This window comes from Coenobita brevimanus, chromosome 25, assembly GCF_032717465.1.
Source record: "Coenobita brevimanus isolate Jiangsu-jjx chromosome 25, ASM3271746v2, whole genome shotgun sequence".
NCBI classification, from domain to species: Eukaryota; Metazoa; Arthropoda; class Malacostraca; order Decapoda; family Coenobitidae; genus Coenobita; species Coenobita brevimanus.
The window spans coordinates 43,844,520-43,868,367 of NC_136978.1; the positions used below are offsets into that span (position 1 = coordinate 43,844,520).

The window sequence follows — 23,848 nt, forward strand, 5'->3', positions numbered from 1 at the left end:
GAACTGATTGGGTCAACTAGGTAAAGGGGTCAGAAGCCATGGTCATATGGGGTCAGCTTATCTTATCTTGTAGGCATTCATCTGTAATACTGTTGTGGGTGCGATATCTCTTGACTCCATCAATGAATTTTCACTAAACTTTTGTCAGTGATGCAGTATGAGAAGATATATAACTGATTAGGTCAGTGAGGTCGAAGGACGAAAGGTCAAGGACATATGTGGTCAACATAATTTATTTTCTTAGGTGCGGTATCTCCTTAACCCCTCAATGAATTTCAACTGAACTTATGTCAGTGATACAGTATGAAGGGATGATGAACTGATTAGATCAGCAAGGCCAAGGGGTCAAATGTCAAGGTCATATAAGTCTGGGTGAGAGACCTCCTGAACCCTTCAATAGATTTTGACCAAACTTGTCAGTGATATAGTATGAAGAGGGGATGAACTGATTAGGTCAACAAGGTCAAAGTATCTAAGATCAAAGTCATAAGGGGTCAAATTATTTTATCATTATGCTTATTTCACCCCACAGTTAACTTCTTTACCGATATTGGATGGCGAGTCAATGCACAAGGCTTGGAGGAGGCATACCGAGCAACTCTTTGCGTCAGCAGCTCTGGACTTTAGTTCTTAGCATTTAATTTACTATAATACTGCAAATTTTTTATTAGGTTCCTAGGAAAACTGCAATAATATCTTAAATCTAGCTATTAAATCAGCATCCCCACATACCATCAATCATATCACACCGTACCACTAGTTGTGTTTTTGCCTGGGACCGAGGGTGCCATCAAGGGTGTGCACGTACCGGCACCTGAAAATCACGAGCATTTTGCACGAAATTTACACCCACAAACCCAGATACTGAGACTTGGTTTATGTTGTTTTTGGACTCGAGAGCCAAAGATTAGGTGATTCTTGTCCTTATTATGCCTCTGCCCACCTATGGTGGAGAAGGCATTAGGTGATAAGCCTGTGCCCATGTGGTGCATGGGTTTGCGTGTGCGTGGGTGCATCCATAACACTCACATGGGTGCAATTATCTCCGGAACCCATTGACGGATTACCACCAAACTCTTATCATTGATGCAGTATGAGGAGATGATGAAATGATTAGGTCAGCTAGGTCAAAGGGTCAAAGGTCAAGGTCATATGGGTCAAACTTACATTATCTTAAGTCTCATTTCAATCCACTCTGAACCCCGTCAAGGATGTTGAATGGTAAGTTCCACAAAAGTTGACAGAAGCATACTGAGCAATGCTTTGTGTTGGCAGCTGTGGGCCTGAGTTCTTGGCTTTAGATTTACTATAATGTTGCAAAATTTGATTTAGACCCTATTAAAACTGTAATAATATACAAAAGCTAGTTCTAAAATAAACATCCCCACATACTATCAATCCGATCATATGGTACCAAGAGCTGTCTTGTTGCCTGGGACCGAAGGTGCTATCATTGGTGCGCATGTACTGGCACCTGATAATCACAGACCCATTGCACCAAAGTTACACCCACAAACCCACATAGTGAGGCTGGCTTGTATGCATGTCGTTTTTGGACTTGACAGCCAGAGTTTAGGTGAATCTTGGCTTTATTATGCTTCCGCCCACCTATGGTGGAGGAGAAATTGAACGACTAGTCTATCCATCCGTGCGTGCACTGGGGGGTGGGTTCAAGCATGTGTGGATGCATCTATGACACTCTTGTGGGTGCAATATCTCTTGAACCCGTCGACGGATTTCCACCAAACTCTTGTTGCGATGCAGTATGAGAGGATGATGGAATGTTTAGATCAGCTAGGTCAAGGGTCATTGGTGAAGGTCACTTGTGGTTGGTTTAGGTTATCCTTTTGGGAGCGATGTCTCCTGAACCCTTCAACGGATTTCGACCAAACTTTTGTCAATGATTCAATATGAAAGGATGATGAACTGATAGGTCATCAAGGTCAAGGGGTCATGAGTAAAGGTCATATGAGGTTGACTTAGTTTATCCTTGTGGGTGCAATATCTCCTGAACCCCCTGACGAATATTGACGAAACTTTTGTCAGTGATACAGTATGAAGAGACGATGAACTGATGAGGTGAGCAGTGTCATGGAGGGTGTATGGTGAGTCAGTGCGCAAGGCTTGGTGGAGGCATACCGGGTGATGCTTTGCATCAACAGCTAGAGCCCGAGTTCTCAGCGTTTCATTTAGAATTTAAATTGCTGCATCAGACGTGGATCTAGCTCACAGGCATTATAGAGCTACAGTCACTGATGATGCATGGCAATGAGTTTACATTAGTGCTGCCACGATGGTTAGCTTGTATGTGCAGAATGATACATTGCAATATACCAGCGAGTTGGCTTGGGAATCTAACTGGAAACATCAGAGTTGTGTGCTGGTCTCAAATCAAACAGATCTGCAGTAACTAGATGGTTACGTGGCCTCGTCTTTAGCGGAGTTCATTTGACCTGAAGAAATACAGGAGACAGAAATGTTTTAAAATGAAAGCTTGCAAAAGTATTTTGTGTTTAGTCCATCAGTATCTGAGGTACAAGTACAATCCATGTGATTCATTGCACCCTCTTACGCATCCTGTCTTAAGAGAAAATATGGAAAGAGAAATGAATGATTATTTACGCGCATAAAACTCCAAGACTGACTTAGTTTTTAGATACTGAGTTTCAGTGAAGTATACATACATCTCTGTCATATATATATATATATATATATATATATATATATATATATATATATATATATATATATATATATATATATATTGTTATAGAACGGAGGGAGATAATGAACACTTCAAGTGAGAATACTTAAATCACTACTGCCCCGCAAAGTTCCAGGTTCAAAACAAAAGAGTTAGGTAAAATTACAAGTTAAAGTTTAATGCTCAAACTAACAACTAAACATTCAGGACTCACAAGGATAATGTAATGGCAAAAAACAGGTTAAATATATGGTTAACTGCAATAGCCTCTATTAACACGGAATTAGCAAGAGTAAATTTATCTAAGTCAGCCCTGATAAAATGAGAAAACCGGATAATGCTCAGTTAATGCAAGATATATTATTACAGATACAAAATATTATTACTACTGGCTGACAGTAAAAACTTTACATTAATCACAAAAACCTCACCAGGCCTACGAATTAACACCTTATGCTATACAGTACAAGAAAAAATGTAATAACACTTATACTCAAATTACACAGCAGCTAGATGGTAGGAGACTTCCTGAGCACTCACAAAAATAATAACAACTGTACAGGGGAGGACAGAGATGTGAACAAAATGAGGAGTAGATCTAAGTGGCAATTAATGCAGAGACTGAGCTCATTATATAGGGGCCGGCAGAGCTTGATACAACTTGTAAGAAGGACGCGCAAATGAAGCCATAGGGGACAAAGAGTTGACACTCCTGCTCTGAACAACAGCTAGAACGACTTACTCTACTATAAGGGAGGAGAAGGGGGGAATGAGGTAGAACACGGAAGCTTGGTCACTATGAAAGCCACGAGGCGAATCGTGATCAAACATGCAGCATACTGTACGTTAGAATTATACAAAGGATGATGAAATCATAGGCTATGTAACACCTCCCCACAAAAAAAAAGGAGAAATTTACAAAGGAAATTTCTTATTCCTCTAAAACAATCTGTCTAAAGTCTAGATAAGCAATCTGCAATAAAATTTTCTTTCCCCTTGACATGTTGTATGTCTAATGAATACTCCTGAAGAAGTAGACTCCACCTTGTCAATCTCTGATTTTTATCTTTAAACTTACTAAGGAATTTCAGTGGGTTATGATCGGTATAAATGGCTATGGGGTCAAAACCAGAACACAAATAAAATGAAAAATGCTGTAAACCCAAAATCAAGGCCAAAAGCTCTTTCTCAATAGTTGAGTAGTTCTTTTGAGGTGGAGTGAACTTCTTACTGTAATAAGATACAGGGTGTTCAATACCCTGATCATCCTCTTGCAGCAAAACAGCCCCAGCTCCTGTATCACTTGCGTCAACAGCCATCTTAAAAGGCTTAGCAAACTTTGGAGTAGCGAGCACTGGCTGACTTAATAGGATAGCTTTAAGTTTGCTGAAAGAGGATTCACAGTTATCGGTCCAGACAAATTTAACTCCCTTTTTCAGTAGGTCTGTAAGTGGTGATACAAGAATTGAAAAGTTAAGAACAAATCTCCTGTAATAACCTACCATTCCCACAAATCTCTGTAGCTCTTTCCTACTTTTAGGTATGGGAAGATCACTTATAACCTGAACCTTAGCTCCTGGTGGTGCAACGTGTCCATCACCAATTACGTACCCAAGGTACTGAACTTTAGCTTGACCAAACTCACACTTTGATAAATTAGCTACAAGATTAGCCTGAACCAAACACTCAAGAAATTAACTGACATGGCATAGGTGATCTTTCCAGTTGTCACTGAAGATTAATACATCATCAATATAAACAACACACCCTGCCAAACCCTCTGTTACAACATTCATGAGCTTCTGAAATGTGGCTGGTGCATTCTTCATACCATATGGCATTACAGAACATGGAAAAGTCTTTCCTAGTGTTACAAAACATGAGATCTCCCTAGCACGTTCAGTCATAGGTACTTGCCAGTATCCCTTTAACAAATCAAACTTACTTATGTACCTAGCCTTTCCGATCTTGTCTATGCAATCTTCCACGCGAGGGAGAGGGTAAGTGTCTGTTTTGGTTATCTGATTAACACGTCTGTAGTCGATGCAAAGCCGCTGTGACCCACCTGGCTTAGGGACTAGAGTGACAGGAGAACTCCACTCGCTCTGGCAGGGCTCAATCATCTTGTGGTCCAACAGGTAGCCAAGCTCCTTCTGGATGAGAGGAACTTTCACTGGGTTCACACGGTAAGGAGGCAGTTTAATTGGCTTTGCATCTCCAACATCGACATCATGCATCAACACAGTGGTTCTTCCTGGAGTGGCACGGAACACTTGCGGGTGCTCGTGCAGTAATGCCGAAAACTCCTGCCTTTCCTCGGGAGCTAGATGAGAAAGCTTAGTCTGGAGATCATTCATGATATCAGGATTCTTTCCCAAACTATCACTCAGGCTCATGCTGCATGGGAGAACTTCACTTGCAGACTCGGGTGGAACAGCTACAGTGCAGACTGGGTTATTTTCGTCCCGCCTGTGATATAACTTTAGCATGTTGATGTGACAAAGTTGCTTGTTCTTTCTACGATCTGGTGTGGCGATGACATAGTTGACATCACTGGGTTTCTTCTCCACGAAATAAGGACCACTAAACTTGGCTTGAAGAGGTTGCCCATGCACCGGTAGCAGAATCAAAACCTGATCTCCTGGCTGGAAGTGGCGTAACCTGGACTTCTTATCATACCAAGTCTTCATCTTCTCCTGAGCAACTCCTAAATTCTCTCTCGCCAGCTGTAAAGCAGAGGACAGCCGTTCTTTGAACTTCATCACATACTCCAGCAGGTTGACGTCATTTTCCTCCGACAGCCAGCATTCCTTGAGTAGCTTAAGGGGTCCTCTTACTTCATGGCCAAACAGTAGTTCAAAGGGTGAAAAGCCCAGTGATTCATTTGGAGATTCTCTTGCGGCAAATACAACGAATGGAAGACCTTTATCCCAGTCTTTCTGATGTTCCAAACAGTATTTCTTGAGCATCGATTTGAGTGTTTGATGATATCTCTCCAACGCTCCTTGGGTCTGGGGATGGTAAGCTGAAGACGTGATCTGAGTGATGCCCAACTCTTTCAGAGACTGCTTGAAAACATTTGACATGAAATTACTTCCCCAGTCTGACTGTACCTCCTTGAGCAGACCAAACTTTGTGAAGAACCCTAGCATTTCCTTAACCACATTCTTTACTGAGATATTTCTAAGTGGAATGGCTTCAGGATAACGAGTAGCCATATCAATCAGGGTCAACACATAAGAAAATCCTGAAGAAGTCTTAGGAAGAGGGCCCACAATATCCACCAACACACGGGTGAATGGCGCCTCAAAAGGAGGAATGGGAACTAGAGGTGCAACCTTTTTGGTCTGATTACACTTCCCCACAACTTGACAGGTGTGACAAGACTTACAATACCAGGAAACATCTCTGAAGATACCTGGTCAGTAGAAGTGTTTCAAAATGCGTGCCACAGTCTTCCTTACTCCAAGGTGTCCTGCCAAACTGGAATCATGAGCCACTCTAATGATATCCTGCCTACAAACATGAGGGATGACAACTTGATGTACAACCTCCCATTCACAGTCGGCTGATGCTGTTGGGGGTCTCCACTTCCTTATAAGTACTCCTGACTTTATATAATAACAAGTAGAAGCACCAGCTGACTTTTCCTCACTGCAAGCAGAGTTAGCTAGACCTTTCAACTCAGGGTCAGCAGCCTGCAACTCAACCAACTCTTGACGAGACAAATTATCAACACTACGGGGTACTGCCTCATCTGGTGAGTGGTCCAAATTAGCAAGAAAAGTGTCAGCTAGGATAACATCATCATCATTATCCTCTAAGTCACCAGTAACTTTAGACTTAGCCCTAGTGACAGCACATGCAGAGAACACATCAGGGACATCACAATCCAGGGTCGCAGTCACTGGTTCACTAGACAACTGAGGAGCTGGACACACTTGACTTCCACCAATATCATTTCCAAGTAAGAAAGTTACACCTGACATTGGGAGTGTCTCAACCAACCCAACCATAACGGAACCATTAACAAAACCAGACTCTAAATTCACTCTGCACAGAGGGACAGAGAAGTAATTATTCCCTACACCTTGTAAGATTACACTTTCATCAGAGGAATTAACATTAGAGCCTAGAACACTGGTCAGCATAAGGGATTGGCAAGCACCTGTATCATGATATATTTTAACTGATTTCCTGTCATTACTGTCCAGAGGACTGACAAAACCATCAGACAGGAAATTAGCACATGAACTCTTGAGAGTGTCACCCACGTTACTGCTCAAAAGAGGAGCTTCATCATGAGAATTTAATTTACCCCTCAAAGCAGGTTCAGTTAACTCGGTTAAAGAATTCTGGGAGCTCTCAAGGGTGGACTCTAGACCAATTGACTGAATATTTAAAGACTCCTTTATGTTCACATCACGCTGTCTCCTGAAACATTTCTCCATAGTATGACCAAGCTTACTACAATAAGTACATTTACTTTTCTGAAATCTGGAGGTGGAGCTGGTATTTACTTCCTGAGAAATATAATTTTTATTCTCTTTCCTGTTACCTGTACTCTGAGTAGAGGCAACGTAATTACTCTCAGCTTTCCATTTTTCTTTAGAATATCTCTTGTGAGTGAGAACATATTCATCAGCTAAAACTGCAGCATCAGACAAATTATCTATTCTTTTCTCATCAAGATATAGGCTTACATCTTTATTAATACACCTTTTGAAGGCCTCCAGCAAAATCATCTGCTTAAATTTATCAAAATCAGAATTTACATTCTTAGAATTTAACCACTGCTCTAACAGATCTTTGATTTTTGCATACTCAACATGGGATTGCTTATCTTGCTTATAAGTTGTCCTAAATTTTACTCTATAGGCTTCAGGAACAAGCTCATAGGCCTTAAGAATCATGCTTTTAACTACATCATAATTATCAGATTGATCCTGAGGCAAAGATGCATAAGTTACTTGAGCTTTACCGGTGAGAACAGTTTGAAGGAGTACTGACCAATACTTTTTGGGCCAATTAAAACCTGTAGCTACTGTCTCAAACAACTGAAAATACTTTGTTAAATCAGATTCATTAAAAGGAGGGACAAGTTTAACATTTTTAGCCACATCAAAATCATCAGAGCTAGATGATCCAGTTCCACCTTGTTTCATGCGATACTCATGGTCTGCCTGAATCCTAGCTAGTTCAATTTGTGCCTGAGCCTGTACCTCTGCCTCCTGAATACGAGCCTGAGACTCAGCCTCCTTAGCTTTTGCCTGAAACTCAGCCTCCTTAACACGAGCCTGAAACTCAGCCTCCTTAGCACGGGCCTGAAACTCAGCCTCCTTAGCACAAGCCTCCTGCAGGGCTAGCTGTAACTTAGCTATTTCAATCTGCGTTTGCTTATCTGGAGGAGTTTCATTAAACAAGCTTTCATTAATCATGTCAACAATTTGATCTTTAGAATGATGAGAGCGAACAGCAATTCCCAATTGTTGAGCAACAAGCTTAAGTTCATTCTTTGTTCTGTTTTTTACATCACACACTGTTTGCACATTTGACAAAAAATCTTTGGCTTCATCAAGGTAGTAATAGTAGACATCATGAATAAATCACAGTCACAAAATATCAAGCAATATCCTTATGATAATATCCTGAATATCCTGATAAGAGGTCGCGAAATTTATGTTATGGAACAGAGGGAGATAATGAACACTTCAAGTGAGAATACTAAAATCACTACTTCCCGCAAAGTTCCAGGTTCAAAACAAAAGAGTTAGGTAAAATTACAAGTTAAAGTTTAATGCTCAAACTAACAACTAAACATTCAGGACTCATAAGGATAATGTAATGGCAAAAAACAGGTTAAATATATGGTTAACTGCAATAGCCTCTATTAACACGAAATTAGCAAGAGTAAATTTATCTAAGTCAGCCCTGATAAAATAAGAAAACCGGATAATGCTCAGTTAATGGAAGATATATTATTACAGATACAAAATATTATTACTACTGGCTGACAGTAAAAACTTTACATTAATCACAAAAACCTCACCAGGCCTACGAATTAACACCTTATGCTATACAGTACAAGAAAAAATGTAATAACACTTATACTCAAATTACACAGCAGCTAGATGGTTGGAGACTTCCTGAGCACTCACAAAAATAATAACAACTGTACAGGAGAGGACAGAGATGTGAACAAAATGAGGAGTGGATCTAAGTGGCAATTAATGCAGAGACTGAGCTTATTATATAGGGGCCGGCAGAGCTTGATACAACTTGTAAGAAGGACGCGCAAATGAAGCAATAGGGGACAAAGAGTTGACACTCCTGCTCTGAACAACAGAAAGAACGACTTACTCTACTATAAGGGAGGAGAAGGGGGGAGTGAGGTAGAAAACGGAAGCTTGGTCACTATGGAAGCCACGAGGCGAATCGTGATCAAACATGCAGCATACTGTACGTTAGAATTATACAAAGGATGATGAAATCATAGGTTATGTAACAATTTAAATATATATATATATATATATACATATCTATCTATCTATCTATATCTATCTATCTATCTATATATATATATAGATAGATAGATATAGATATAGATATATATATATATCTATATCTATCTATCTATATATATCTATCTATATATATATATATAAAACTTCACTACGGGAAGTTACAAAGTTATTGTGAGATATGGCGGCAGCGAACGTACGAACCTCGTTTACGAATCTACAGTGAATTCCTACAAAATACAAGCTACAAGCCTACAAGTCTACAAGTCTACAAGCCTATGGGTCTACAAGCCTACGAGTCAACGAGTGTACAGTTGATTCTGCATTATCAAAATTGAAAACAAAAAATACCTCTTACAACCAACAACTCACAACCAGCTCCTGACAGTATTCTCTCCAACCCCCCCTCCGTCTCCCAGATCATCACGTTGATTTAGAGGTGAAGAGGTCACAGGACGCCTTGCCAGTAGTTTAACAAAATATTAATACAAACAATCTTCCAATTTCTACGACGACCCAACGAACTACAACCATCTACAATCAACTATAAGTAACAAATCTATGAGTCGTCTGTATAATCTTCTACTCTCACCTACAAGTAGCGGCAGTCTTCATCCCACAACGAGTAATCACAAGAGGAAAGAACCGAGAATACATCGAGAAAAAACAAAACAAAACAAACAAACGAAGAGTGAGACACGACTCACAACTCACAACCACCTGACCTCATCCTCATCTCTCCACCTACCTCCACCCGACCTCCACCGCTGACGCAGGAGTGCAAGGTCAAGACGACGAAGCAAATACCAAACCCATATTCACAAGTCATCTTACTCACTCATCTTCACTCAAGTTACTCATCGCTACTCATTCACTCACCACAGCTACCAGTGTGGGAAGTCGACGTCACCATACGTGTGATGATACGACGCCACGCCGTGTGTCTGACACCCCACAACACGTCAATCAACCCGTGAAGGACAACGCTATCACCACGTGCAACACCATTCCCATCACGGTAAAAACTAGTGAGCTACAGGTACTTCATTTATACAATACACAGTGATAGACAGAAAACTTCTGCACAAACATATAAAACGTGCTGTATAGTTACAACTTACATACACATCCCTGTACTTCAATTATCTTCATAACTCGATCATTAAATACTTGCACCAACAATAAATATTCTACACTGTATATATTCATTCATTTATTATAGCAATTATTTACTACCAACGAGTGTTACCATTTATACCTACATAAAATACGTGTTTCATACATACAGCTATACATTATTACATCTACAAAATAATAAAGAAAATATACCATCACAGTTACTCAGTGAGAGATTAAAAGAACTGTATTAAACATTTATTAATTAAAGCTACCTAATGGAAACAGATAAATTAAGTTACAAGGAAGACCAAAAAAAAAAAAAAATGGCCAACACAAATGACGTTAGCAAGAATGAACATCTTCAACACAATCGTGAGGACAAAGATTTCCACACAGTGCTGACACATATATTGCCCACGATAGGTACAAGTGAACAAGTCAGTGTATATAATTAATACTGTATATAGTGTATATATATTTTTTATATAAAATAACAAAATATGGGGCTATATAATATCATTTTCAGTAATATGTGCAATATAAACTAAACCTTAAAAAAGGGTCCCAAGGAAATTAGCCAGCAATTATGCAACCTCGAACAACACCGAAAAAGTGTAGACAAACGAATAAAAACAAACTATAGAAAATCAATACATACAAAAAAAAGAAAAAAAGAAATACAGTACGATCACATAACAAACAAATGAAAATAAGCGTAAGTGTTACTACAAATGCCAAAATACCACATAAACTCCTTCTATAAGTGAAATAAAAAGCAAATTGTAGTCTCCACGAGCCATTGGCATGGCACATCATCACTATCATCGACCGCAGCATGACCGGATTCAGTGTCAGGACTGCAATTATTACAATTATGTAACGACAAACGATTGCATTATGTTACACTTGCTACAATTATGTAACTACAAACAATATGTAACAATTAGGTAACGACAAACGATTGCATTATGTTACACTTGCTACAATTATGTAACTACAAACAATATGTAACAATTATGTAACGACAAACGATTGCATTATGTTACACTTGCTACAATTATGTAACTACAAACAATATGTAACAATTATGTAACAGTTGCATTAACAAGATGTAACTTTTATGTAACTTTAACTACAATTATAAGGTCAACACAATTATGTAACAGTTGCATTAACAAAATGTAACTACAACTATAAGGCCAACACAAACATGTAAAAATTGCATTAACAAAATGTAACTACAGTTATAAGGCCAACACAATTACGTAACACTTGCATTAACAAAATGTAACTACAATTAGAAGGCCAGCACAATTATGCATTACTCCAATATTATGTAACAATTCATACAATATTACAATTATTACTACAATGTTACTACAATATTATGTAACAAGTCATACAATAATCATATTGTACTGTATTTGTTCAGTTATGTATACAACTTGTTTAACATATAATATTACTGAACCATTACAATATTAACATGAATATTATATGTGTACAATATCATAATTAATATTATGTACTAATAGATTAGAATATGTCAATGATGATTGCTGTCAGAGGACCTCCAGCGGCGTGACCGAGCAATATTAGGACTCCATGTTATAATTACAAATCATAATAGATAGATAGATAGATAGATAGGTAGATAGACAGATAGAAGCAGCAAGTCAGGGATGAGATAGGTATTGTGTCTGCGAGCATCGAGCAAAGCTAAACATGCTTACACACTCTAACTCAAGGAATGCTTAATAGGCACATGACAGCGCCTCGTGACCATACACACACATACACACAGCCTTCTAGAAACTTCACATCAGAATATTCCACGTGACACGACTCCTGCTAAAATAGGAATTTAGGAAGCAGAGCTCAGAAGGAGGTTAGCTATAGAACCGACAAGTAGTAGGGAGAAGGAGCCTAGCAACATGGGCGAGAGGGTGGAAGGAAGAGAGAGAGAGAGAGAGAGAGAGAGAGAGAGAGAGAGAGAGAGAGAGAGAGAGAGAGAGAGAGAGCGAGACAGGGAGGTTAGCTCGCGGGACTCTATACCTCACTCGTGTGTGAGACTTTCTTAATATTTCCAAGACAAATAAAAATAGTCCCATACTAATCTTTACCTCTGCTGTCATTGCATGACAAAAAGGTAACGAAGATTATCTACTTACAAAACTACTCAAGTATAACAACCGCTGGTCCACAAGTCTAATATATGTATAACTGACCTACAAAAACTTGTACATCAAACTACAAAGATATTATGAAAGTATATATATATATATATATATATATATATATATATATATATATATATATATATATCCCATTGGAGCCTAGTGTCCAGAATATTGGATAGGACTGGGATTTTTCAAGTCTTGATAGAGGAGGGAACCCCCGGGTAAGGACCTATGAGCTTAGCAACTATGAGCCGATAGGCGGAGGGCGGTATGCTTAGTACTGACCCAGTGCCATGCCTCGCCCAGGACCCCTGGGATCCAATGGGTTGGTTAATGAGTGGCAAACCTATCAGTTTCTAACCCAATGGAGCCCAGTGTCCGGAATATTGGATAGGACTGGGATTTTTCAAGTCTTGATAGAGGAGGGAACCCCTGGGTAGGGACCTATGAGCTTTGCGAGTATGAGCCGATAGGCGGACAGGGGTATGCTTAGTACCAACCCAGTGCCATGCCTCGCCCAGCACCTCTGGGATCCAGTGGGATATATATATATATATATATATATATATATATATATATATACCTCATCTTATCAGCCGCTTGTGTGTCCACTGCAGAACCGGCCTATCCCGACCGAAGTGGGGACGATACAGCCAATGTATCTCTACCAAGTGGCTTTGGTTGTCTGGTAGAGGTTGTAGGTAGGGTGAGAAGTGCTTGTAAGTGTAACTGTAGCGTTGGAGTGGCTTTGGATGTGTGTGTAGTCTGTGAACCAAGTGTAATCGGCCTGCGCAAACCGACTTGGTGCAAGCATACTTTGTAGTATGCCACACTGGTTCAACCACAGCATCCCTTGTGTCAGCCAATGCAGTACGTGGCTTGAAGAACGCTCCCAAAGTTTATTACCCAGGTGGGGTGCGAATCCTCGTTCTTCAGTGTACGAAAATGCACACTTTACCACTGTACCACAGAGGCTCCATATATATATATATATATATATATATATATATATATATATATATATATATATATATATATATATATATATATATATATACATATATATATATATATATATATATATATACATACATATATATATATATATATATATATATATATATATATATATATATATATATATATATATATTAAGGTGTCTGACAAAAGATAGATATGTAGATAGATAGATAGACAGGTAGAAAGATAAATCCTTGCTCTCTCGAGTCTGTTTTATTAAGACGGCTCTGGTATGGCTTTAAACAATCTACTCCATAGTTGTCTTTATTAAGGATTGTTTTTATATGCGCTTGTTATTTTTATAGGCTTTTATTGAGCTTAGAATATACAGAATTTTGTGTGCTAGAGAGGTTACAAACAACATCCATTGGCTTTTTATCTCTTTCGGGCCTGGGACATTTTATTCTATTTTATTCCTGCTATTACTAGACGATTTATTTCAGCCTCAAGGAGACGTACCAAAGATGAAGATGATAATGAAGGCCATATCTGACCACTTCATTTCGAAAAGCTTGAGTTGAATAAATCGTCTAAATGAAATATAAGTTGGTTAAATACGTTGATGTTTTTCCTGTTTTATCTTTGCCATTTCTAGATAGTTGCCTTCAAGTTAGAGAAGTTTCCTCCTAATGCATCCAACCCAGTTCGAGAAGCATCCTCCTCTTATACTTTCTAAGTAGCAAAAAAACGAAATAAAAATGACGCTTGAGCTGAAGAAATTTAAGTCTGTTTTCCTTTATTTTTCTTATAAACTCAATCGTGCAACAACTGTAAGTTAGTTTGCAAAACATCCGATACACAACCTGGTCAGTAACTTGCAGTGTGAAACCCAAAATCTATCTTTCTAGCCCGACGCCCTAATCCCGCAAAGGGTGGCCCCAGTCAAAACGCCTCCAAGACGCTCTGTCGCCCACCATTTGACTGCCCTCCCCCAACTCACTTCCCCCTCCCTCATATACCTCTCAACTCCATCCCTCCACCTCATCCTTGGTCTCCCCCTACCTCTCCCTCCCTTCACTTCGCCTCTCCCACCACAACAGCATCACATTCTTCATCACGAACACATTACCGGAGATGTGAGTAGATGAGCTCAAAGCAAAACACGACAAAACTGACAGCCAGACCAGCCACGTAGACCACGAGTGTTCCCTGCAGAGTGAGAGAATATCTTTTTAGGAAACTGTATCATATTTAGTACAAGTATTACCTGTTATTTAATACAATATTTGTGTAGAAACTGATATACAGCCAGCCAGATAGACAGGTAGATAGACTGAGAGAGAGATGGATAGATAGATAGATGGATGGATGGAAAGATGAGTAAATGAAGGTTAGACAGATAGATGCAGAGACAGATGGATAGATGAAAAGGTATGGCTAATGAGCATCTATCTATCTATATACCTAGGCTGCTTCCCCCAAGGAAAGGGAGGTAGCCGAGACAGGACGACACACTCCCCATTTACTCATCCATTCAAACACATTCATTCCCATCTTAGCCCCAAAGGGGAGAACGGACAGATCCTCACCGCACCACACCGCACAAGGGTCAACTGCACAATGCAATCAGTGACATCCGCAGCAGGGCCCGACAGCAGAACTGGATTACCCCTGCCACATCATAACAGACCCATCCCCTTACCCGCACCTGACCTGACTAGCTGATCAGACCAAAATGTGGGAGAATATCCCCTCAGGGCTGCGTCATCACTTATTCATTCACAATTTCTCTCCATTTATTTCTGTCACGCACAACCACTCTTCCTTGCTCAACAGACATCCCTCTCGCATCCAACGCTCTCTTCACACTGTCCATCCATCCTATTCGTGGTCTTCATCTCAGCCTTACACCTCTCACATCAGATCTAGTTATCTTTTTCACCAATCGCTCATTATCCATTCTCTCCATATGCCCAAACCATCGCAACACCCTCTGCTCAACTCTACCAGCCATCTCCCAAACAACTCCAGTTCTCCTTCGCACTTCATCATTTCGCACCCGACCCATACGCGTCACTCCACAAATACTCCTCAGACACCTCATCTCCATTACATTCAAACTTTTCCTCTCTGCTACACCCATATTCCATGTTTCAGCCCCATATAACGCAGTCGGTACCACAACACCCTCATACAGCCTTCTCTTTACATACATTCTAAGCGAACGACATTTAAACACTTTTTTCATTCCTCCCAGCACCTTTCCTACTTCATTTATTCTAAACTTCACTTCTGCATCTATTCTTCCATCCACAGCAACACGTGACCCTAGATATTTAAAACAATCTAGCTCCTCAAGCAACTCACCATTCAAAACTATATTCATCCCCCTACCATCTATCAACCTCGTACACTTCATCACTTTACTCTTATTCTCATTTACTTTCAATTTCCTCCTTTCACACACCCTTCCAAACTCCTCTACCAACTGTCTCAATCTCTCCTCTGAATCAGCCACCGGTGCAGTATCATCTGCAAACAGCAGCTGCTTCAGATTCCACTCTCCACCAGCATACAGCGAGGAAATTACCCATATATTGGAGAGACTGAGTGAGGATTTGACGGCCATGGTTGTGGGTGGGTTGAGGCAGCTGGTGATGTTGGGGGTGTAGCTGCTGAGCCAGTAGTCATAGAGGCCTGCTTCTATCACCGCTATGGCCCTGGAAACATGTGACTATATGTTACTACCCCGCTATCACTTTCATTTGGCTCAGATCTTAGTCCTTTTGCAGCATATATCACGTAGCTCAGTGGCAGTAAAAAGACATTGTTATGGCCCTGCATCCGTTCCACTGCAAGTCTCAAGACCATCATCGAATTCCACTGTTAATCTAATGCTACTGATAAGAATATAAGAGGGAAAGATGGGAATTTTAGTCCAAGTTAGGGTTCACAGTCATTCAAGTAATTTCTTATTAATATTAATCTAAATAAAGTCAAATATCTTTAATAATCTCAGGAGCACCATACAAGATCAAGCAGGTAAAACTGATGTACGAGTCTGGTAGCTGACCTGCGACTGAAAGCGTTTATGAATGAGCTGTCCTTGGGCCCCGTCATGGCAGCCATCGAGGTTATAAACTTTTCACGTGCCAGATAGAAGTCACACTTTCCTGCCGATACACACACACAGACAAAAAAAGTTAAAGACAAGAGTACTCATCAATACCGTTCTATGTAAGGTTTTCGATGCATTGTCAGTGGTCATATTTTCGGTATATTTAGGTTTCATTGGTCTTGCGATATGGGTAGAGTTGTACAAAAAATAGTGAACGATAAAAATGTATTCGTGATCAACAAAACACAAGCCAGACCCACAATCAGACTACCAAAACATTCTCCCAGAAAAATGCTGACCACCAATCTTTTACTGTGGGTCCATCTTTTTTTTTTTTTTTTTGCCCGTAACTAAGAAAGGGACGCAAACACATTCCCAGGTCAAGGTCTATATGCAAACTGTTTTACGTTCATCGCAAAAAATGCCAAGTATGCCACAATATACAAAAATCATGTGCGTTCTCAGATCGAATACTGTTCACCACTGTGGAGTGGATGTGGAGCGGTTGCACTGAGGCAGTTGGACAAAGTTCAAAATAAAGCCATTAGATTAATCAATAATCCTGCCATTAGTCAGGACCTTCCTCCATTATCAGTACGTAGAGATGTTGCTTCTTTAGCATTATTTTATCGATATTTTTATCGTAAGAGCTCTGACGACCTTGCTTCACTTGTGTCTCCCCTTCACATTTTCTCCCGAAATACTTGGGCAGCTGGGAGCGTCCATGATGTCACTCTCTCTTCCCTGCAAAGCACAACCTCTACTTATCAAAATTCATTTATCCCCAGAACTACTACTCTCTGGAATTCACTTCCTGGGAGTTGCTTCCCACAAACATTTAATCCACTCGAATTTAAATCCAGTTGTTATAAACATTTTATGAATAAAAGATGCCTTTGGGCACATGGACTTGTTTTCTTCTTTCTTTGTTTTTCCTTCCTCCATTTATTGTCTCAAAAAAAAAGAAGAAGTATGTATTCTAAGGTAAATGGGTCGATCAAGATGACCTATTTGCCGTTTGTTTTTGCTATTAATAAACGGCTTCATTGAGCTAAGGTGATCACCACTGTTCGTTATGTAGGCGGTTTATGGTAAAATACTTTTCCAGTCTCATCGCCTACCGTGGTTTTCTTTGTATAAGGTAGGAGAACACACACATACACACACACACACACACACACACACACACACACACACATACACACACACACACACACACACACACACACACACACACACACACACACACACACACTTTCTCCCTCCCCTCCCTCCCCCACCTCTCTCTCTCTCTCTAACCCACCTGTCGCTGAGAAGTCCTGTGCCATCATCATCTTGGTCATCGACTCCACATTAATTAGGATGTGGTCCCCCCTCCTCACCTTGACATCCACGTTACTCCCCAGCTCAGAGGTGTCGAAGGTTTGAAATCTACCTTTCTTCTGCAGATCACTTATGTCGCGGAAAACACCACTCTTAGCTGTCTGATAGCAGCAAAATAAAAGTAGCAAAAAGCAGTATTAATAGTGTCCGTCCATACTAGGCTAGAAATGTACACATTGCTACATTAAGTGCTGGATCGTGCCCTTATGTTGCGGAAAACACCAGTCCCAGCCGTCTGCAAGTAACGAAGTGAATATTTCTCAGATGTGTTTTATAAAGCCTTTCCGTGGTGAAGAGAGAATCAGACATACTGTGGCATATACTGTTCGTCCGTGTAAGTCCCCATTAAAAACAAATAACAACCTATATAACCTGGTCGCATCGTTGGTATGTGGTTTCTTGTTGTCCATTGCAGTATGCTTCGCCGTAAGAAACGGCTTGGCCAGAACGAGGCCCAGAGATACGAGTATGTTAAATTTCCTGTGTTTACCTTGGTTTGCATGATCAGGTAATTTACTTCTGAATATGTCCAAGTCCCACCTCAGTCACAATAGCCCCATTCACTGAGAGGGCAAAGAAATACGTCTGTGTCCAGCGATGCTATGTGCTACTAAACAAGATTTCTAGAGAAGCAGTAGACAAAGATGCATAATACCGACAAGGATAATAACAAACCTGAATAGTGTAAGCCTGATTAGTTCCCTCCTGCACTAAAAATGTAATAGGATGATTGACCACGTCCCTGAGCGACTGTATGGGCATGGGGATGTATCTCACGGCCAGGAGGGACACTAGGTTGCCGGTATAGCTGCGTGTCAGCACCAAAGTTGTCAACATCCACACACCCAACACCACATGCTCCCATACCCACCATGTCCTGACAGGGCTGATGTCTGAAATAAGCACATGTATTTACTCCAGACTAAAGTATCAAAGAGTTCTTGCTTCATACTGACAATTATCTCATGCGGTGTTGTGTTTCCTTACTGTGTTTGTAACTCAGTGGGATTGTTTTTGACCCATACATGCATCAAACGATCCCTTTGCACTCATATACCCTTCCTGCATGGCCTTCAGCTACAACATTCCCTAAAATGCCGAGGTTTGTCATGAATGGTAAATAAAGAACCTAATACAAAATTATAATAGTTTTATGTATTTCCATTGTGATGTAGTTCAACCGTTAACAATCGGGATCAGACAGACCAACGCGATGTGTAACTATTATTTAGGTATCTAAAGTTCAGAGTGCAACTGGCAATTTTGTTTTCTTCATGATATTTACATAAAATTTTGTCACCAGTTTTGTCTAAGTACACTGCTGTGTGGTAACCATAAATGAAGGCCGACTTGCAACTCATTAAGGTAGTTTGCAGCACACCGAGCGGTTTCTTTGTACTTTTGTTCTCAGGACTCCAGATAGTTTGAATAACAGCTTCCTACATTGCATACGAGGCCATCCCAAGGGTGTTTTCATGAAGGATTTCTCTCATTCTCAGTAACATAATTCGATGGTAAAAATAGTTTTCTTTATAATAATTCACTACGATATATATATATATACTTCTAAAATATGATAGTTATTCATGATAACTATTTTTATCACTGTTACCACGTGATATTAAAAAAAAAAAAATGTTGGGAATGAGATATAACTGAGGCACGGATGTGGTACACCCTGCTGCAATAGTGCAAGTAATGAGATATTGCTGTTATGATGGAAATTGGTACACTCTGCTGCAAGGGACAGCGAATACAACATAATACTTTGATCAACATTCCAATATAATTTTGCGATCACACGTGGAGGGAAGATGTCAATACTATCCTAAAAGTGACGAGTTCCACGATAACAACAAGCTGGATGTCTTACCTTGTTGTAACAGCACTCGGACGCAGCTGCTTGCCCTCACCATTTGCCCTGTGTAACGACGAGCCTGGGTTTCTAGACAGAAGGGCAATACTGTCATAACTGCAAGGACCGCCACTAAAGCCGTCACAACCGCTGCCCATACAAGAGGACCCAGGGGGTGTAGGAAGCTCCAAGGGTCCACCTCAGGCTTGCCACGACCCACGATCATCCTGTTGTACATGATGTCGATGGGGAAGGTGAAGTCCACTGCCTTGGCTCTGCCAGCAGTGATGAGGAAGAGGCCAAGGCTGATGTCCACCTCCTGAAATGAGTTTATAAGTATCTGAAGTGTAACAGTATCAGGTACCTCAAAATCATACATATCTTACAATCTACATATCTTTATATCTGTCTCTGATGACTGTCTGCTTTGTGCCTGGCCGTTGTCTGTCTGTCAATCCATCTATCCGCCTGTGTATGGATCTCTAATGCCAGGTTAGTCCAGCTGATCTTCAATGAACTGATTAAATGAAAAATATAAAGTAAAGTTGATTAATACACATCCGATATATAACCATTCAAGGATGCAAGTGGACCTACTTCCCGCACTAACATTCCGATCATGCCGGTCCAGGACCTGTCAGGCTGTTCCACTCCAAACGCTCTGTCAGCAGGGGTCACATAGTCGTATCTGCAAAGTTAGTGACAGGAAACAGATCTAGTACCAGTGCCACATTAGTGTGTATATATCTATCTATCTATCTATCTATCTATCTATCTATATATATATATATATATATATATATATATATATATATATATATATATATATATATATATATATATATATATATATATATATATATATATATATATATATATATATATATATATATATATATATATACTCGTACATCATTATCATCATCCGGATCTCCTTTCCCACCCTAGGTAAGGGTGAGGGATAGCAATGTTCAGGCAGCCTAAGTCTGCCGAATTCAATGGGCTATGTTTCCATTCATTCACCTTTCAAGCCCGCGGAATCCTGGCTCCATCAGATTGGAAAAAAAAAAAGGTCACCACCTTCTGTAGCTTCAGGAATATGGCTACCTGTCTGATAGAGTCAATCCGAACACTGTCACGCTAATGAGGGGTGCCAAATAGCTGATCATGCTCTTCTCCGCACAAAATTCATCCAGCGAGCTCAGTCTCTTCTCAGTCTCCTAGCCTTACCGATTTCCATGCCTCTTTTTCTTACACACTCATCAACCATGTCTCTACACCTTCTTCTTGGCCTACCTTGCCTCTTCCCTCCTTCACCTTCGCTCAAATATACCTTTTTCACCACTCTATTGTTATCCATTCTCTCCACTTGACCATACCATCACAGTACACTCTCTTCGATTCTGGTGTCCACCGACTTCCTCACTCCACATCTTTCACGAATTACATTATTTCGTATCCTATCCACCCTCTGTACTCCACATACATTCCTCAGCATTCCCAGACATCAGCAAAACTCTGCACTAGTCTACCAAGCTCTTATCCGGTATTTGCAAGTAACACTGCATCATCAGCATATAACAAATCTGAGATATTCCATCCATCACCAATCATTACCAACTCCATCCCTCTCTCCATTACTCGTTTTTTACTTCTCTCATCACCCCATCCATATATATATATATATATATATATATATATATATATATATATATATATATATATATATATATATATATATATATATATTGATTGTGAACCAATCACTTAGATGAACATTAAACTTTACACGTGCCTCACTACCAGCATAAAAACTCTTGACGGCACCTAGCAGCTTACCATCTACACCATACATGCACAAAACCTTTCACAATCCTTCTCTGTCTACATTGTCGTATGCTTTTTACAGATTCATGAATGCCATAAGCAACACGTTTTAATCCATCTCACAAGCCTTCTCTGCTATCTATCTCACTGCAAATATTTGATTCACACATCCTCTGCCACTCCTAAAGCCACCCTGTTCATCACTCACTAAGACTTCTGATATCTCTCTTCCTTTCTCTAGAATATTTCTTCCATATACCTTCCCTACCATTGTCAATAAACTTTAGTCACGATTATCCTTGCATTCACTTCACTCACCTTTATTTTGATACAGCCTTCTTCCATTCTGCCGGCACAGTTTCACTCATTCATGCCTTCTTATATATCTCCAGCATGCACTTCATTCCACTCTGTCCACAACACTTAAACACCTCTGCATACACCTCATCAACCCCAGCTGCTTTCCCATTTCTCAGCCGTTTCACAGCGTTCTTCACCTGGGCGAGTGCCACGTTTTCTATCACTGCATTCCTTCTCTGCACACCCTGAAAACCAATCATGTTTACAGCCGTTCTGCTCTATTCCCATTCATCAGGCTTTCAAAATATTCTTTCCCTCTGGTCCTTACTTCATCCCCATGGGTTAAGAATCTACAACTTACATCCTTTACATCTTCACATTTCTTTCCTCTGTCATTTCTACATTTCCGCACCGCTTTCCAGAATAACTTCTTATTTTCAGAGCAGTTTGCATTACTTTTTCTTCCTAGAAGATTATTTATCTCCTTCTTTTTCCTCTTCACTAGTCTCTTTACGTGCTTCTTGCTCTTAGTGTATTCAGTTCTTATTTCAACTGAACCTCTGTCCTGTAACCACTCAAGCCACTTCTTCCTCTTTTCCTCCACTGCTCTTTTAGCCTCTTCATCCCACCTTTCCATGCCTTTCCTCTTTGTAGTTACTCTTGCCACACCACACATTGCTTTAGCATTCCTAGCTAAGTAATCCCTGTATGCATTTCACATGCTGTTCAGATCCATTTAATTCCAGTTCACTAATTCTAACTCCACCACCACTTTGGTTCTGTATATATCTGCCATTTCTTTGATACACAGCTTCTTGACTTTCAGTCTTTCTCCCTGACTGCTCCTCTTCCAGTTGGTCTACTTGACTCCTGTCAGCATGATTTTGCATACCATGATCATCTGATCTGACAAAACTCCACATCTGTCACTTCCCTCGTATCGGCAACATTACCCAGCATCGATTTCTCTCCGAACACATAATCAGTCAGGCTCCTTTAATCATGATCTCCAATCCCTCTATACCATGTATATTTATGTGCATCTTTGTGCTTAAAATAAGAATCACAAATGCACAACCTCCTTTCCTGACACATGTTCGTTAGTTGTTTCCCATTATCATTCTCTCCTGGTACTCCATTATTATCCATAATATCATTCACCGGACCAGTGTTTACTCTTCCATTCATATCGCTCATTACAATCGCTTTATAATTCCTGGGCATTTCTCCTGCTTCATCCAGCCCATCCCCAAACCTGTTTTTTTCTGTCTCACTCCTGTCATCACACGAGTGAGACAAAGAACAGGTTTTGGAATGAGATGGATGAAGCAGTATACGTGTTCTCGGGTGGTGGATAGGGGATGACCTTGCAGATAATATATGAGGTACCGTCTTAGACGACATGGACCATGGGATCCCTTATAGATATATAGAGTTCCACCGAATGTACTGAATAAAGTGACACAAAAATTACATCTCACCAGAAACTATGAGAGAGGGAGGAGAGATTATTTGCCACAATCCTCCCAAGCAAAAATGAATTCCGCAGTAAATTATTTCACGAGCGTTCCTGTTGGATCATCGTCTGCTAAAGTCCAACCGCACTGCCTCCTGATTTGACGTGGAGTGTGCCACAGAAAGTAAGTAGGCACTGCCTCGGCAAATCACAGACCGAGACATTAAACAAGGTGAAATCCATGAAGATCCACGTGTACAATGCAAGAATCTCAGTAGAAGATTACAAACCTGATAACTTAGTGACTAGTAGAAAGCATTAGTTAGGATATTGTAGGTTTGAATCAAATTCACAGAAAAAAAGAAAAATTATTTTAGCTCAGAGAAAGCAACCACTTATGTTATGTCACGAGTCGGCTAGTGACA

The 23,848-nt window shown here is 40.1% G+C and overlaps 1 protein-coding gene across 1 annotated transcript; it reads right to left on the minus strand.

Annotated features, from left to right (window-relative positions):
• Window positions 1-756: 756 nt before the first annotated feature.
• On the minus strand, window positions 757-20,461 carry LOC145393834 (glutamate receptor 2-like). Its single transcript, XM_080267877.1, has 9 exons — window positions 20,438-20,461; window positions 19,859-20,159; window positions 18,661-18,878; window positions 17,906-18,086; window positions 16,558-16,657; window positions 16,075-16,204; window positions 14,614-14,693; window positions 1,415-1,474; window positions 757-814 (listed from the first exon to the last, which is right to left on the minus strand). Exons 1-9 carry the CDS (start codon window positions 20,459-20,461, stop codon window positions 757-759), a joined length of 1,152 nt encoding a protein of 383 aa, XP_080124003.1.
• Window positions 20,462-23,848: the final 3,387 nt, after the last annotated feature.